A 15,545-nucleotide genomic window follows, 5' to 3' on the forward strand; every position below is an offset into this window, starting at 1 on the left:
AGTGCAGAGAATTGGTAGTGCATTCAGCCAGCTATAAATCTGAGGTATCTCCTGCACGAATGTCTGATTGGGACATGCAGGTATGCCTCTTAGGTCTAAAGTCACAACCCATGCCTTCTTGCTCAGCATGGGCAGAAGCTGCTGCAGAGTCAACATTTTGAACTTCGGAATATCCAGAAATGTGTTTAGAATAGACAGGTCCAGTATTGGTCTCCACGCAGTGTCCTTTCTGGGCACCAAAGAGTCTTGAGTAAAATCCTAGTCCCTGCTCTTGCTGTGGCACTCGCTGAATGGCCCTCATTGTCCATGAGGGCTGAAACTTGTTTTTCAGCCTCTGCCCACTGATTGTGTGGCAGGTCTGGCATTCCATTTGCCCTTGGCAGGGTGTGAAAATGGAACCTGTAGCCTTGAGAAACTATATTCAGGACCCATTTGTCCTGGGTGATCATGTGCCAATTTTGTGAAGAAAGTGCTAGTTCATTTTCCCCCTAAAGGGGCTGCCAAAAGATAAGTGCTCGGTGCTGGCAGGGGAAGTCATTGAGACTGTTTCCTGTATGGCTGAGATTTATCTTCTCCACTTTTGGAGGTAGAAGCACCCCACTGTTTAGACCTGTATGAGCCATGTGGCTGGGATCTGCCTCTGGTCAGTCTGCATCTGCATCTTTGTGGCCTGTCTGACAATGGAAAGGACCAATTCTTTGCAAGCCAGTTCCTGCTAAATCTGGGAGGTTTTATCTGTAAGAAGTCCTTGACTGTTTGCATAGATTTATGTCCTCCATTTTCTTCAACACCTCTTCTGCTTTAATACCAAACAAGGTATCATACTGTAATGCAGCATCAAATAATTTTGCTTTAACATGATCAGGCAGATTCTGTTCCTTTAACCAAGCATGCCTCCTAATGACAGAACCCGTAACAGCGGCCCTGCAGGAGGCCTCCAGAGAATCAAAACCACATTGCAAAGTATGCTTTCTCATTTGTCCTGCTGCATGCAATAAATCCTGCATTTCTTTGTTTTCTGCACATTCAGAATTTGTCAACATTTTCTGTTTTAGTAGTGACATAAGATATTGTTGATATTTAAGCATATGAAACTGACAATTTAAGGCCCTTACAGCTAAAGTAGCAGAAGTGTAAATCTTTTTCCATCTGTCCAGGGCCCTTGAATCCCTATCAGAGGGAATAGAGTTTTTTTGCAGTGGACGCCTTGACCCCTTTGGGACCCTGAGAAATAGTTTTTGGGTCAGCAGCAGGGTTTCTATAAAGAAATTTATGTGAATCAGGAACCCTGTAGTATCAGTCTGGCTTAACAGGAGCTGGTGGTAGAGTCAGGAGAGAGATTGGACTCTATAAATACATCTACAATGTCTAAAACAAGAGGAATAGCAAGGGCCTGTGCTGAGGAAGTAAAAGAAAATCTGAGCCTTTTCTTAGATTCTGCGTAATCTTGGCTTTCCCAATGAAAATGCTCCCTCATAGTATGCAGGGTCTCCCCAAAGGAATAATCTTCAGGAGTAGAAGCTGAAGGGATAGATTCTTCAGCATCAGAATCCTCATAAGGAGGAAGAGAGTATCCCTGTTCAGAAGAGGAATCAGAGGAAATGGAAACTTGATCTGAAGATTCATATTCTGTCTCTTGCCTTAGTCTCTTATCAGGAGGGGGATGGAAACCCCTGATCAAAATAATTAGGTATTCGGCCATTTTAAGCATCTGTTTTTTAGGCATGGAGGCCTGTCCTGGTGAATGCTGTACTTGTTTGTCTTTAGAGGTGCTTTAGTCTTTGCCTTTGAAGCTGAAGTTGTTTTTACATATAACTGTGGAAGCCTGAAAACATCCTCAGAAGCCGATGCCTGCTCAGTGGCTCCGGACCCATCTGAGGGAATAGTTTCCGAGGGTCCAATACCTTGAGTTTCCAGCAGCCTAGTCGGCTCCACGTGGGAGTCTGAAGCGGCCTGTGGCTGAGGTAGCAGGCGTCAGGGGCTGCGAAAGCACCTCAATGAGAACCGGCGACTGGCCTAGCTGAAGCCTCCGTTTTGGACGTCTGATGCCTGTCCTTTTCTCTGCACTTTTTATAAATTCCGGTAGTCGGCTGTTCCGACGGCATTATATAATTAAATCTTCTGCCAAAATACTAAAATGCAAAATTGTACAGACGCTTAATAGTGCGTTGGTTAAATCTAGCACAAAACCGACAACTAGCAACGTTGTGGTCAGAGCCTAGGCAAGGAATACAGTAAGAATGAAAATCCTTATGAAGTATTTGCTTCCCACAAGAAATACAATTAACTTTTTCCTGACATCTTTCTGGAGCAATAAAAAAAGTTTCCCCAACGGGGTACTTAGCTTTAATGAAGACTTTGGATTTGAAATTCAAACTTGAAAATCTCAGGAGTCGGCCAACTGGCACCTACGAACTGCTTTTGCTTCGGGCACCGCGTGGCAAGAAAGACTGAAGAAAATGGCATCAGCTACATCTTTTATACCCCTGCCGCACTGACGTCAGGGAGGAGGCGACATCAAACAACGCCGGACCAGGACTTTGGAATTCAGGCCAACTGCGGGTAGCCTTGCCAGCAGGATAACCCAACTGTAATGACTGCAACACAAACACGATGAACATCTTCAGTGCCTCAGGATGTGGGTAGACTGAGCCACTAATGGGAGTTTAAGGGCATCTGTGAAACATCTCCCTTAAGCTTGGTTCTCATTACACAGGCATCAGAATCAGAAACTTGAACAGAGATCATCCTTATCAACTGACAGTGGAATGCTTTCAGCACCAGTTGATGTGAATGAGTGGTGACCTCCAGAGGATAGTAAAAATACACAGAGTTGGAGGTTGTAGATGAACCTCACCACACAGATGTCCTTCAGCCTAAGGTGGCCATTGGACTATGGATGAAGGTAATCAACCTCCTTTTCATGGTGTTTGTCGATTAACTAACTTTTTGACAGGTGTTCAAGACACGTCCACATTCATGTCAGAACAGTCTTGAAAAGATTTAGTTATCAAGCTTATTGTCTTTGTTTAAGAGGCTGTAGTAGGACCAACAGATATACGTCTTCTCCTCAGATAAACCACTCAAGAACTTAAAATTTGTAAGGAATTTGCTTTTCTTCTGCACGTTAATTTGGCCCAGTAAACAGGGATATCTAGACCTCATGACAGGTGAAAACTCCTATGCACAAGCATGTGCAGAAAGTAAATTTCTCCTAAGGGGTACTCAACTCTCTACTCAAATCCAGGCCAAACAGATAACTGATGCAGCAGACCATTTCATGAACTGTAGCAAAGAACTGAAGATCTCACGATGTGCAGGTCAGAGGTCCTTCATACAGGAGGAAAAACTGCCAGGTCCTGGAAGTTGGGCATTCAGCAGAGATCAAAACTGAACCATAAAATGGAGACATCCCAAATAAGAACATCCTCATTTCCAAGATCAAAATCAAAACAAAATACAAAAAAAATGAACAAAAAACGTTTTAAAAATTTTAAAATCAAGCGGTCTTACCCTCCCAAAAGGCTCAAAGATTCCTCGGAGCATTTCTTCAGTAATATTAAAATGCAAGGATCCCACATATAGCCTCATAGGACCAACAGTGCCTTTCTGAAGGTTATTAGCCAGGGCAGCTGCTCTATTTTTCTCAGCCTAAAAAGATGCAACAAATGAATAGGTACGCCAAATGTCAGAAGCAATCACTGGCTACAAAACACACACTACTGGTATAAAAGACATCATTAAACATACTTGCCAAGTTTATTAGTCTAAAAATAAGCTCCTACAATAGATGGGGTTAAAAAAACATGCTTCTTTAAAAAAAATTTAAAGTTAACACTCTGCAGAAGACTGAACTAAACAAGCGATGTTCCACTTCTAGCAAAAATTCAAAACCACATTAATCTGCAGTGACTTACCTGGGATGCCTGAACTATAATTGGAACACCAAGTATACGCTGTCCTGTGAGACCTATTGCAAGAGGAACAGAGCTAACATCAACAAATTCAACATACGCGATTCCTTTTGAACGTCTGGAATTTCTATCAGATATAATTCTCACATCACGGACCTGCCCAAAAATAAAAAACGGTTAGAATGCAGGTCTTTTAAATTCCATTTAACTTACAAAAAATAACATTTCCTCATGTCAACTATACAAGCACATGAAATTAATAGTCTATTGTAGTAAGTATCTTACTTAGAAGATTATTAACTTTCCCATAAAAGATTTGCTTTCATGCACATTTTTCACAAAACATGAAAAATAAAATGTAAACACTTATGGTGATTGATGCATCTTCCTGACCCATGTCTATACACTAATAGTCACATTTCAATCTCTCTCAAATTGGAGCTCTTCCCCTCGTTCCCATAATGCACTTCATTACACACTCCAGGTAAGTTTAAGACTTTGTAGAATGGAAAAGGCAAGATCTGAAGGACCTGTATTTATTTCCATAAGGCTCCACACTATAGAACAAAGTGTCGTTCCCTCAAGTCTTATTCCCTACCAACCTCCAGCATGTTCTTTACATTAAAGTCAAATCTCTAAGCAAAAGAAAATGGGTAGGTACAATACAGTATATAGATATGAATCAATATGACTTATCATTATATGTTAGATACATAACTTCACATCTTCATGCAGTCCACACACAATGGTAGGACCAAGTAAGCAGAAGTAGAGCTTGGGTGACATCATTAAAGGACGCCACAGAGAGTCGAGTCCCATAGGAGGCTCTTAAAATGACAGCCACTTGTCATGCCTGGCAAAAATGAACCTATGCAGTAGCTCAAATGTCATCCACTAATACATTTATAAAATAAGTTAACTAAATGGCCAGTGATCAGTAGAATGGGCATTAAGGCTTGCACTGTAGAGATTTTTTTTGACTAGATGACTAGTAGTACAAAATACATTCAGTCACCCGAACAATATGACCGTATTTACTTTTCTTTCCCAACCTATTTGTTGCAAAGAATACAAACATCTACTGGTCTTGCCTTGTGTCTTTCATGTGATTCGAGTATAATTTGTTTTTATAGAGAGGAAATAAACCAGATATTTTAGATGTGCTGACATTAGTAATGGATGCTACCTTTGGCAGAGATTGTGTTATTTCCAAGGGCAACTCAGCCTTCAAAAAAATCTACTCAAGGAGGCTTGCAAGATAGTGTGCAACTCAAACTCTCCTGGGTAAAGTAATGCCTACCAAAAATAGTTTTCAAAGCAAGATGCGTAAGAAACTAAACATAGATGCCATAAATTGCTTCCAAAGACACTGCCTTGACTTTCATGGATAATCTAAAAAAAAAAAAAAAAAAAAAAAAAGAATTATGTACTTACCATAACTTGGCATCTGTGCTATCCAGTGTCAATCACAGGTGGATCTAGGGTCCAAACCAGCAACTTTTCATACAAGCTCAAACTCCTCCCTTTCCCATAATCCCATGCTACCTTCTAAACCTCATACTGAGTTTGCTAAAATTAGCTGAAACGCAAAAAAATCTGAAAGAGGAGCCAAAAAATACTTCTCACGAAACACGTATTATCATGGAACTTATAAACAAAGACATTGGCAACCTTCAAACACTGGACCCCACCCAGTTTGGGTTCGTGAAGGGCCGATCTCGTCTCCTGAACTCGACTGACTTTTTCGAATCAGTCTCCAGAGCCATGGACAAGGGTAAGGTGGTCCACACTGCCTATGTAGAACTTGCCAAGGCCTTTGACACCATCCCCCACTCTGGAATCATAGATAAACTTACTAAGCTGGGCATTAATCCCTACGTCACCCAATGGGTTTTGCTAACTGGCTTACTGATGGAACCCACACTGTAAAAGTAGCCAACTCCAAATCCAGCTCCAGGCAAGTGACAAGTGGAGTACCTCAGGGTTCAGTCCTGGGACCGCTCTTGTTTGGCATCTACTTCTCTGAAGTACAGGCCAACACTAAGGGACTCTGGATAACAAAGTTCGCAGATGACTGGAAACTGGGAGCCATTATTGAATCCCCAAATGATGTGGATACTCTACAAAAGGGCCTTACAGAAACAGATGCTTGGTGCCAGAGCCATGGGCTCAAGCTCAATGCCAAGAAATGTATAGTTATCCCCTTTGGGAAAAAACATGTACCCATGAATTACCATATAGGTGGCAGTACACTAAACACCGAAAGTGTGATTAGAAACTTAGGGACACAGGTGGACAGTGGTCTCACCTTCAATAACCACATCGCCACAACAGTCAGGAAATCTTTCTATGTGGCACACCTCATCACTAAGGGCTTTTCATCCAGAAAAAAAGGAGGTAATTGTCCCACTGTACTCATCCCTCATTAGACCCATTATAGAATACAACGCCCCGTTTGGTATGTACCTCTCAAGACATCTGCAACTGGAAAGGCCGCAGAAATACCTCAGTAAAAGAATCACAAGCCTAAAGCAGATGCCCTACGCTGACTGCCTTAAAAAACTCCAGCTATACTCTGTCGCATATAGTCTACTCAGAGGCGATCTCTGCTTAACATACAAGGCCATGTCAAACCCAGAGCTGTTGGACATGCTACACTTAAAGAAATCCCAATCCCTCAGAGCCACACGCTCCAGGGATCTAAACCTTGTCATCACAATAAACAAAACATGCTGGAGGGATAGGTTCCTGACCCAGAGACTCCCCAGACTCTGGAATAGATTGCCCATACATGTCAAGCAGAGTGCCTCTTTGGCCCTCTTCAAAAGGAACCTTGACAACTGGATGGGAGAAAGGAAATTCACCCCGGGGATCACGTCAGTCGCCCTGCTAGACAGGGGTGCACGGAAGTAAATAGTGTGGGAAGAAATAGCCAGGGAATTGTTATGGCTAGGCTTGTATACGCCCTAGGGCTGATAGCCTAGTACCAACCTATGAACATGCCACTTCAGCCTCGCCAGAACCCCCAGAAGGAAGGGGGGAAAAAGGGCAGGAATGTGATTTAAGATGACACTGAAGAGCACAGAAGCCAAGTTACGGTAAGTACATAACTAAAGGATGTTATTCGTGTCATTACTCGTCACAGGTGGGTCAGAGTCCCTAGCTACTATGTACCTTGGGTGGCTTCAAGGAAGGATATGTTGAAGCATAGAGGAACCAAAAGAAGCCCTGTTCCTGGACACCAAATCCAATTTATAGTGCAACATGAAACTGAAAATTATGACAAGTCACAGCACGACAAATCTCATCAAGGGAAAGTCAAGCCAAAAAGGCTGATGATGTAGCAACAGACCTAGTAGAGTGGGCCTTCACTGGTCTGGACAATTCTAAATGCCAACTTGCATAAATGAAAGAAATGCAAAGGACAGTCATGTACACTTACATAAATGCAGATGTTAGAGTGTATTTACTGTTGCAGTCATCACCTGTGGGTTATGCCTGCTGTGGAAGCACTCAGTCGGCCTGAATACCAGAGTCAATGTTTTTGTGCGCCAGCTGCCATCACCTGTAGTCCGTCAGTGCTATAAACCAAAGCAGCAGATGTCATTACATCAGTTTTCCTTGCCCTAACCCATCAGAAGTACAAGGGAAAATAGAGAAGTGGTCCTGGTGGCTAAAAGCCACCTTGAGAAGCTTGTGCCCCCCTAGGGGAAGATGTTAAATGGGGGATGGAGGGTGAGAAATTAAGACTGCAACAGTGAATACACTCTAAACATCTACATTTGTGCCAAGAGTACACAACTGTACTATGTTCTTCGGGTTTCACTGTTGCAGTCATCAGCTGTGGGATACAAAGAAAGTCCTGGAGCAGCTTTTCTTTGCACTCTGCATGAATGAGGCAGTCATCCAGGTAAGTGTAAATCTGTATACTTCTCTGTCTGCAAAATGCTATGGCCGGGGCCAAGCATTTGGTGAACACTCTGGATGAAGTAGATAAGCCAAAGGGAAGCGCAGAGAACTGAAAGTGTTGTGATCCTGCTCTGAAGCACAGGAAATTCCTGGAGGATTCCCTTATGGGGATGTAGAGGGTAGGCATCGTTTAGGTCTAGGGTCACTAGCCAAGCATTTTTGTCAGCATAGGCAGCAGCTGCTGAAAAGTTACCATTCGGAATCTGGGGACCACCAGTAAGGTGTTCAGAATGGATAGATCCAGGACAGGGTGCCAAGTGCACTCTTTCCTGGGAACAAGGAATAGTCTGGAATAAAAGCCTTGGCCTGATCTGCGGGGACAGGTTCTACTGCCCCCTGTGATATGACTTTGGACCCATTTCAATGCCTCTGCCCACTGATTTGGAGGCAAGTCTGGGTACCCTCTTTTAATTGGGAGTTAGCTGATAGAGAATTTATATCCCTGAAAAATTATCTTTAAGACCCATTGGGTCCTTTGTTACAGAAAGCCAATTTTCTTCGAAGAGGGAGAGCTTTCCTCCTAGCTTTTGGTAAGTGATAGTAAAGCAGAGCGGGAGAGGGAGTCATTGGGAGGTTTTGCCATAAAAAGGGTGCCTTAGAACTCCCTGCCTTTGGGGCGGAAGTGATCCACTCTTTGCTCCTCTGCTGGGCCTGGAAGGTCTGTCCATGCGGGGCTTAACTTGGCCCTGTCTGCTAGGTGCAGGGAAGGAACAGTGCTTAGAGGGAAAAGTTCCTACTGAACCTGGGAGGTTGAACCTGAAAGAAATCTTCTACTGTCTGATCTTTAAGCACCTCTTCTGCTTTTACTCCAAACAACCGGTCCTTAGCCAGGGGTGCATCAATTAGTTTAGACTTGACATTATCAAGGAGAGGTTGTTCCTTCAGCCATGCACGTCTCCTAATGACAGATCCTGACACTGCTGCCCTGCTAGAGGCTTCTAGGGCGTCATATCCACAGTGTAATAAGTGTTTGGCCACTTGACAAGCAGTGTGCAGTAAATCTGCTAACTCTTTTGAATTGGCACAGTCAGGAAAGGTTGAAATTTTTTGTTTTAATAGTTCCAAAGTGTGTTACTGATATTTTAACATATGGAACTGAAAGTTGAGTGCTCTGATAGTCAAGGTTGCAGAGGTGTATACTTTTTTACCCCATCTGTCCAGAGCTCTGGAATCCTTGTCAGAAGGAATAGGATTCTTGGCAGAACTAGTCTTAGCTCCTTCAGGTCCCTGTGTCTGCAGCAGGACCTCTGGGTCTGCAGCAGGACTTCTGTACAAGTATTTGTTGAATCCAGTACTCTGTACTACCTGTCAGGTTTACTGGGAGCAAGTGGGAGGGCGTCAGGGGCTAAGTTGGATTCTTGGAAAACATCATCCACCACTTCTAAAATAGGGGGGAATGGCCAGGGGTCTGTGCTGGGGCAGTTCCAGAAAATGGAAGTTATGTCCTTACCATAACGTTCCATGTGGAGTGTTCATCTCGCCTTGGTTATTACACATGGGTTCGGAGCCGATCCTCGGCTCCGTGTCGGCCGCCTGCAAGCTCTGCATCGAGAAGAAACTCGAGATCACCTAATACCCACAATCCCCCTCTGCCTTTACCTCAGATCTAGTTTGCAAGCAAACCAGTCATAGAGAGCGCACACACATACCAAAAATTACCTAATGATAGGATTATCTATATACATATATATATATATATATATATATATATATATATATATACATATATACACAAGTGTATCATATAACACAACTAATGCAAGTGCAGAAGGAGAATACTCCAGACCAGGCACCAAATCGAACGTTCTTCCTAAGGGTGGGAAGGGTGGGAGTGTAATAACCAAGGCGAGATGAACACTCCACATGGAACGTTATGGTAAGGACATAACTTCTATATGTGAGAGTGTTCAATCTCGCCTTTGTTCTTACACATGGGTAGCGTCCCTAGCTCCATGATCCTGAGGAACTCACGGGAGAACGTTCTTGAGCACAGTGGAACCAAAGGTTGCCCTATCCCTAGAAACCCTGTCCACTTTGTAATGAGAGATAAATGTATGTGGTTTAGCCCAAGTAGCAGCCGCACAGATCGTGTCTAATGGTAAGCGAGCTGCGTGAGCTAAGGATGTAGACACTGATCTGGTAGAATGTCCTTTAGGTTTGACTGATAATGTTTGATTAGAAGCCTCATAAACGTATGTGATACAATCAGTTAGCCATTTGGAAAGAGTTTGTTTCGTAACTGCTACACCCTTTCTGCTATCAGCAAAAGCTACAAACAGTTGATCAGACTTACTGTGATCTTTTGTTCTATCCAAATAAAATCTGAGTTGTCTATGGACATCCAATTTGTGCAACATATACTCCAATTTATTAGAGTGGTTTTTGAAGAAGGTGGGTAATTCAATGGACTGATTAATATTATTAGTAGAGCAAACTTTGGGGAGAAAGGATGGATTAGTGCGAAGGGATACTCTGTCAGAGTGGAAAATTAAATAAGGGTGTTTAATAGAAAGAGCTTGAAGCTCAGACACTCGCCTAGCAGATGTAATGGCTACTAGGAATAGAGTTTTCCACGACAAAAATTTCAATGGGCAAATTGAGGCTGGTTCAAAGGGGGGCAACATCAATTTAGAAAGTAAGAGGTTCAAATTCCACGGTGATGTAGGACTTCTAATTGGTGGTCTGATATGAAAAGATCCTTTTAAAAAAGCTTTACAAAGCCTGTGAGCCATAATAGGCGCACCACATTCTTCCACATGATAGTTAGAAATGGCAGCCAACTGCACTCAAAGTAGCAGGAGAAGCTCCTTCATGAAACAATTCTGTCAAGAACTCCAAGATCTTGTTCAGCGGGGCTATAACAGGGTCCAAATGATGTGAATTAGCCCAGAAGACGAAACGTTTCCATTTACTGGTGTAGGTCTTTGTAGTGGAAGCTTTATGAGAAGCCACTAAAATATTCTGAACCGGTGTAAGGGAATCAGACCTGGCTAGAAAGGAAGCGGAGCAGCCAAGCTGCTAGATGGAGTGATTCGAGATGGGTGAGGGACTCCTGACGAGTGAGTCAGTAGATCTGGCTCTGGGTCCAGCATCCAAGGTCCCGAATGCGGTGGCCAATAGAAAGGGGAACCAAATTTGACGAGGCCAGAATGGGGCAATGAGGATTATAGTCCTCCAAAGGTTGTTGGCTTTCTGCAGAAACTTTGCAATCAGGGGAAATGGAGGAAAAGCATACAGGTGACCCGGGGGCCAATCGTGCACCAGCGCGTCCCTGGGGACTTCCCCTGGAGGGGGTAATAGGGCAAAATAGCTCCTGCATTTGGCGTTCATTGGAGACGCAAACAGATCGCAGGAAGGCTGGCCCCACTTGCGAAATATCATGTTCGCAATTGACTGTTTGAGGGACCACTCGTGAGGCAACAGTATTGCCCTGCTCAGCCTGTCGGCTATGACGTTGGATGACCCCGGGATATGCGTTGCGATCAGAAAGCGACCCGTGGACTCCGCCCAATGCCAAATTCTCATGGCCTCTCTGCATAGTTGATAAGACCTGGTTCCCCCTTGCTTGTTTATGTACCAGACTACGGACATGTTGTCTGTCTGAACTGCAATAGTTCCTAGAGGAAGAAGGGGAGCAAAGTGTTGCAACGTTAAAAACGCTGCCCTCAACTCCAGAACATTGATGTGCAGATTGTACTCCAGATTGGTCCATTCGCCTTGGACTGTCTGTCCCTGAAAGATGCCCCCCCACCCTATCAGGGAAGCGTCCGTGGTTATCGTCGCTGACGGTGTGGGTAGCACAAATGGTCTTCCGCTGGAAAGGTTGCAAGTCTGAAGCCACCAAGTTAGGTGTGACTTGCATGTGTTTGTTATCAGAATTTCGTGAGTCAGAGGTAGCTGTTGGAAAGACCATTGTGCAAACAGGAGCCATTGTAGAACTCTCATGTGCAGTCTTCCCAATGGTATCGCAATGAGAGAAGCTGCCATGAGACCCAAGACCTGCAGAACCAGCTTTGCCGGGGACTTTTTGGACGATAGCAGGAGAGAAATGTTGTTTTGAAGTGCGACTATCCTTTCTGTAAGACGCCTTAGAACCAAATGATGCGTATCTAATTCCGCTCCTATGAATAAGATATGCTGTGATGGCTGTAGCAAAGATTTTTCGAAATTTACGGAAATTCCGAGGTGAATACAAAGTTGTAGGGTGTAATCCCTGGCCTGTATCAGTTGACGCCTGGTGGTGGCAGACAGGAGCCAGTCGTCCAGATACGGAAACACCTGGAATCCTAGGCGCCTCAGATGAGACGCTACCACTGCCATGCATTTGGTGAAAACCCTGGGGGCTGAGGTCAGACCAAAGGGCAGGGCCCGAAACTGATAGTGACTGGCTCCCAGCCGGAAGCGCAAATGATCCCTGGAAGCCCTGGCCATTTTGATGTGGTAGTATGCGTCCTTCAGATCTATTGAGCACATCCAGTTGTCCTTCTGTAAAAATGGAAGGATCGATTGAAGCGTGACCATTCGGAACTTTTCCTTCTTGACAAAGGTGTTGAGGTTGCTTAGGTCCAGAATCGGCCTCCAGTCCCCTGTCTTCTTTGGAACTAAAAAGAACCTTGAGTAAGTCCCGAATCCTATTTGGTCCGCTGGGACTGGTTGGATGACTTTTTTCTAGCAGCTTTGAAATTTCTATAGCTGCTGGGTCTTGCAGATGGGGTGGTACATCTGGGAGTTTTCTCTTTGGAATGGGGGTGTATAGGAATGGTATTTTGTAACCTCTGGTAACAACGCTTTTTACCCAGTTGTCTGTAGTAATGTTTTGCCAGGCCTGAGGGTATAAAGCTAAGCGACCCCCGACTGCCTCCAGAGCAGGACAGTCGGGCCTCCTCTCAGGAGTGCTGAAAAGGTTTACCAGGGGGGGTTATCCCTGTCACCTTGGTTTTGCGGACCCCCTCTGCCGCCCGGGCGGCGTCTTCCACCTCTGCCCCCTCCTCTGCCTCTGGAGGGGGCATCACCCTGTGTGCTTGGGAAAGATCCTTGGGGTTTTCGAAACCACATTTTCCCACCACGTTGCCCTTTGGGGCGGTCTGGAAGGGGTGGAAAAACGGACTCCGACAGCAGACAGAGTCTTTCCCTCCTGTTCACACCGGGTAAGGGTCTCCTTTACTTTAGGGCCAAAAAGTGTGGCACCATCAAATGGGGCGTTAGTAAAGGAAGACTTGAAGGCTTCCAAAGCGAACATAAGCGCATCCAGGATTGCCTCGAAGAGCAATCGCTGAAGCTGCCCTACTCGACCCTCGCTGCGTATGATATCAGCCTCATGGATGAGTTAACAATGGATGTAAGGGTATTTAGATGTGCCGAAACTTTCTCTGAGACAGCAGCATCTGTAGTACCCTGGAGGGTATCTCCCAACTCTTTGACTAGATCCCTCTGTACGTGTAAAATGAGTCAAATAGTTCAGGGAACGCATAGAAAAAGCCGCTGAACTAAAAATGCGCTTCCCGTATCTGTCCATAGTCCTAGAATCTCTGTTAGGCGGATGGACAGATGAGGAAGACTCAGACATCTCCTTTTTCGTGGCCGCTGCCACCACCATGGCGTCTACTGGGACTCCTTTAGTGAGGTAAGCCTTGTCCTGGGGTGCAGTGATGTACTTATTAGGCTTCCTAGGGACTGGTTCCACCGTGTCAGGTGTCTCCCACGCCCTTCGAGCAATCAACTCCATTAACTCATCGAAGGGCGGAGTGACCCAGGAGGAGGAAGGGCGAGCACCAAATGCCTTCAGCAGAACTGACTCATCCTCAGAAGAAGGGAGGGACTGCCAATCACCTCTCTGCTTAAGGATCTCCAAGATGTCAAAAAAGGAGACATCTTCCGTAGGTGACTTTGGGGACCCTTCTGACTCATCCAAGTCAGTATCGGATGTTAAAGATTCCTGTGGAGAATCTAAGTGTCTCCTCTTACACAATCTTTTCCTAGGGACCTCTTCGGGGGGAACATCCGAAGAAGCCTCCGAGGAAGAGGGGGCACCCTCCAAGGGTGGCTGAGACACCGGTGCTCGACGCTTGGATGTGGCCGTTGGTGCAGAGGAAGATAACGGTCCTTTAAAGGGAGGAGAGGATGCTTCTACTGATGTGGTTGTCTGGGTAGACAACACCTTCCTCATAAGATCGAAGGCCCCGGGTCCCGAGTCGAAGAATCTCCCGGTTCCGAAGAAATGGGAAGAATCCGAGACAGGCACCGAAGGCATCGACCCCGAGGACGGAGCCGAATCGATCCGCGCCGAGGCCCCGAGAGGAAGGGTCGGAACCGAAACGTCGGTTCGACTCTCGGCCCCGGAACCAAGGACAGATAGTCGGCTCAGAGACTCCGGTACCGGGTCCGACGGAGTCGAGGTGAAAGGAACAGACCGAGAAAAGGACGGTTCTGGACCCGAGGGCTCCACAACCAGTAGATCAACCTCTTCCGGCTCCAAAGACTGGACAGGTCTCGGAGGAGGAACGGATGGAGACAATGGGAGGCCTTCAAGTTTCGACACCAACTGGGTGGAAACCGAAATAAGCTTGGATAGGGCCGAATGTTCCAATAACTTCTGCACCACACGGTCCACATCGATATCGGAAAGCTCAGAAGAACGGGTAGAAGGAGCCGAAGACGGAGCCGACCTCAATAGTGTCGAAGGAGGGAGCTCCATCACCGGTTCCAAGACTCGAGGCTCGGAAACTGACACCAGTTGAACACTCGGCCCCGAAGTCTGTGGAACCAGTGATCTAACTTTAGTGGAAGAGCTCGGAGCCGATGACTTGGGCTCCGACGTCTTCGATTCCTTCGAGGACTTGGATGCCTGGTCAGAAGCATCCAGAGCCTCCTGAAAGGAAGGTTTTAATAAACCCCTGTCCATTAACTTCCTGCGCCTATCGGTCATGACCCTCCCACTGAAAGAATGACAAATAGAACAGTCTTCTTGCAGGTGGAGAGGGCCAAGACAGTAGACACAGGAACTATGGTTGTCAGTTACTGACATTTTTTGCCCACACTGGCAACGCTTGAAACCTGATTTGGCCTTTTCAGACATGTCAAAGATAGGTGAAATATAGTCAAATCCAGAAAAAAAAAACAGTCAAGTCCGGTAAAATTGTCAAATCCAGTAATGAGTCAATCCAGTTGTCAAATCCAAAGAGTGGTGGTAGGCCCCGAAGAGAACTCTAAGTTTTATAGTTAAACGGAACCGAGATTTCCCTATACCTTACCACACTTACACAAATTATTATTAAACAGTTTCTAATACTAAAGTACCAGAGAAAAAACAAGAATAAAATTCTAATCTTATCTGAGGTGCTCGAGCTCGACCCAGTGATGCGAACGCTGCAGCGGCAAACTAGATCTGAGGTAAAGGCAGAGGGGGATTGTGGGTATTAGGTGATCTCGAGCTTCTTCTCGATGCAGAGCTTGCAGGCGGCCAACACGGAGCCGAGGATCGGCTCCGAACCCATGTGTAAGAACAAAGGCGAGATTGAACACTCTCACATCAGTCTTTTCTTAGACTGTGGGACGTCCTGAGACTCCTACTGGTAATGTTCCCTAAGGGTGTGAAGGGTTTTCCCAAAGGAAAGGTCCTCTGGAGGGGAAGCAGAAGGGATGGATTCATCTGCATCTGAATCC

At 45.3% G+C, this 15,545-nt stretch overlaps 1 protein-coding gene across 1 annotated transcript in view; it reads right to left on the reverse strand.

The window, feature by feature from the left end:
- The window catches only part of RBM39 (RNA binding motif protein 39), a 1,247,463-nt gene that overhangs the window by 584,180 nt on the left and 647,738 nt on the right, over nt 1-15,545 (reverse strand). The window contains exons 8-9 of the mRNA XM_044090163.1: nt 3,918-4,070; nt 3,514-3,651 (exon numbers count right to left, since the gene is read on the reverse strand). Of these exons, the coding sequence (XP_043946098.1) occupies nt 3,514-3,651; nt 3,918-4,070 (291 nt within the window). The remainder of the gene's footprint in view (nt 1-3,513; nt 3,652-3,917; nt 4,071-15,545) is intronic.

This window comes from Protopterus annectens, chromosome 12.part0 (genome assembly GCF_019279795.1).
Source record: "Protopterus annectens isolate FY-2018-M chromosome 12.part0, PAN1.0, whole genome shotgun sequence".
Lineage (NCBI taxonomy): Eukaryota > Metazoa > Chordata > Ceratodontiformes > Protopteridae > Protopterus > Protopterus annectens.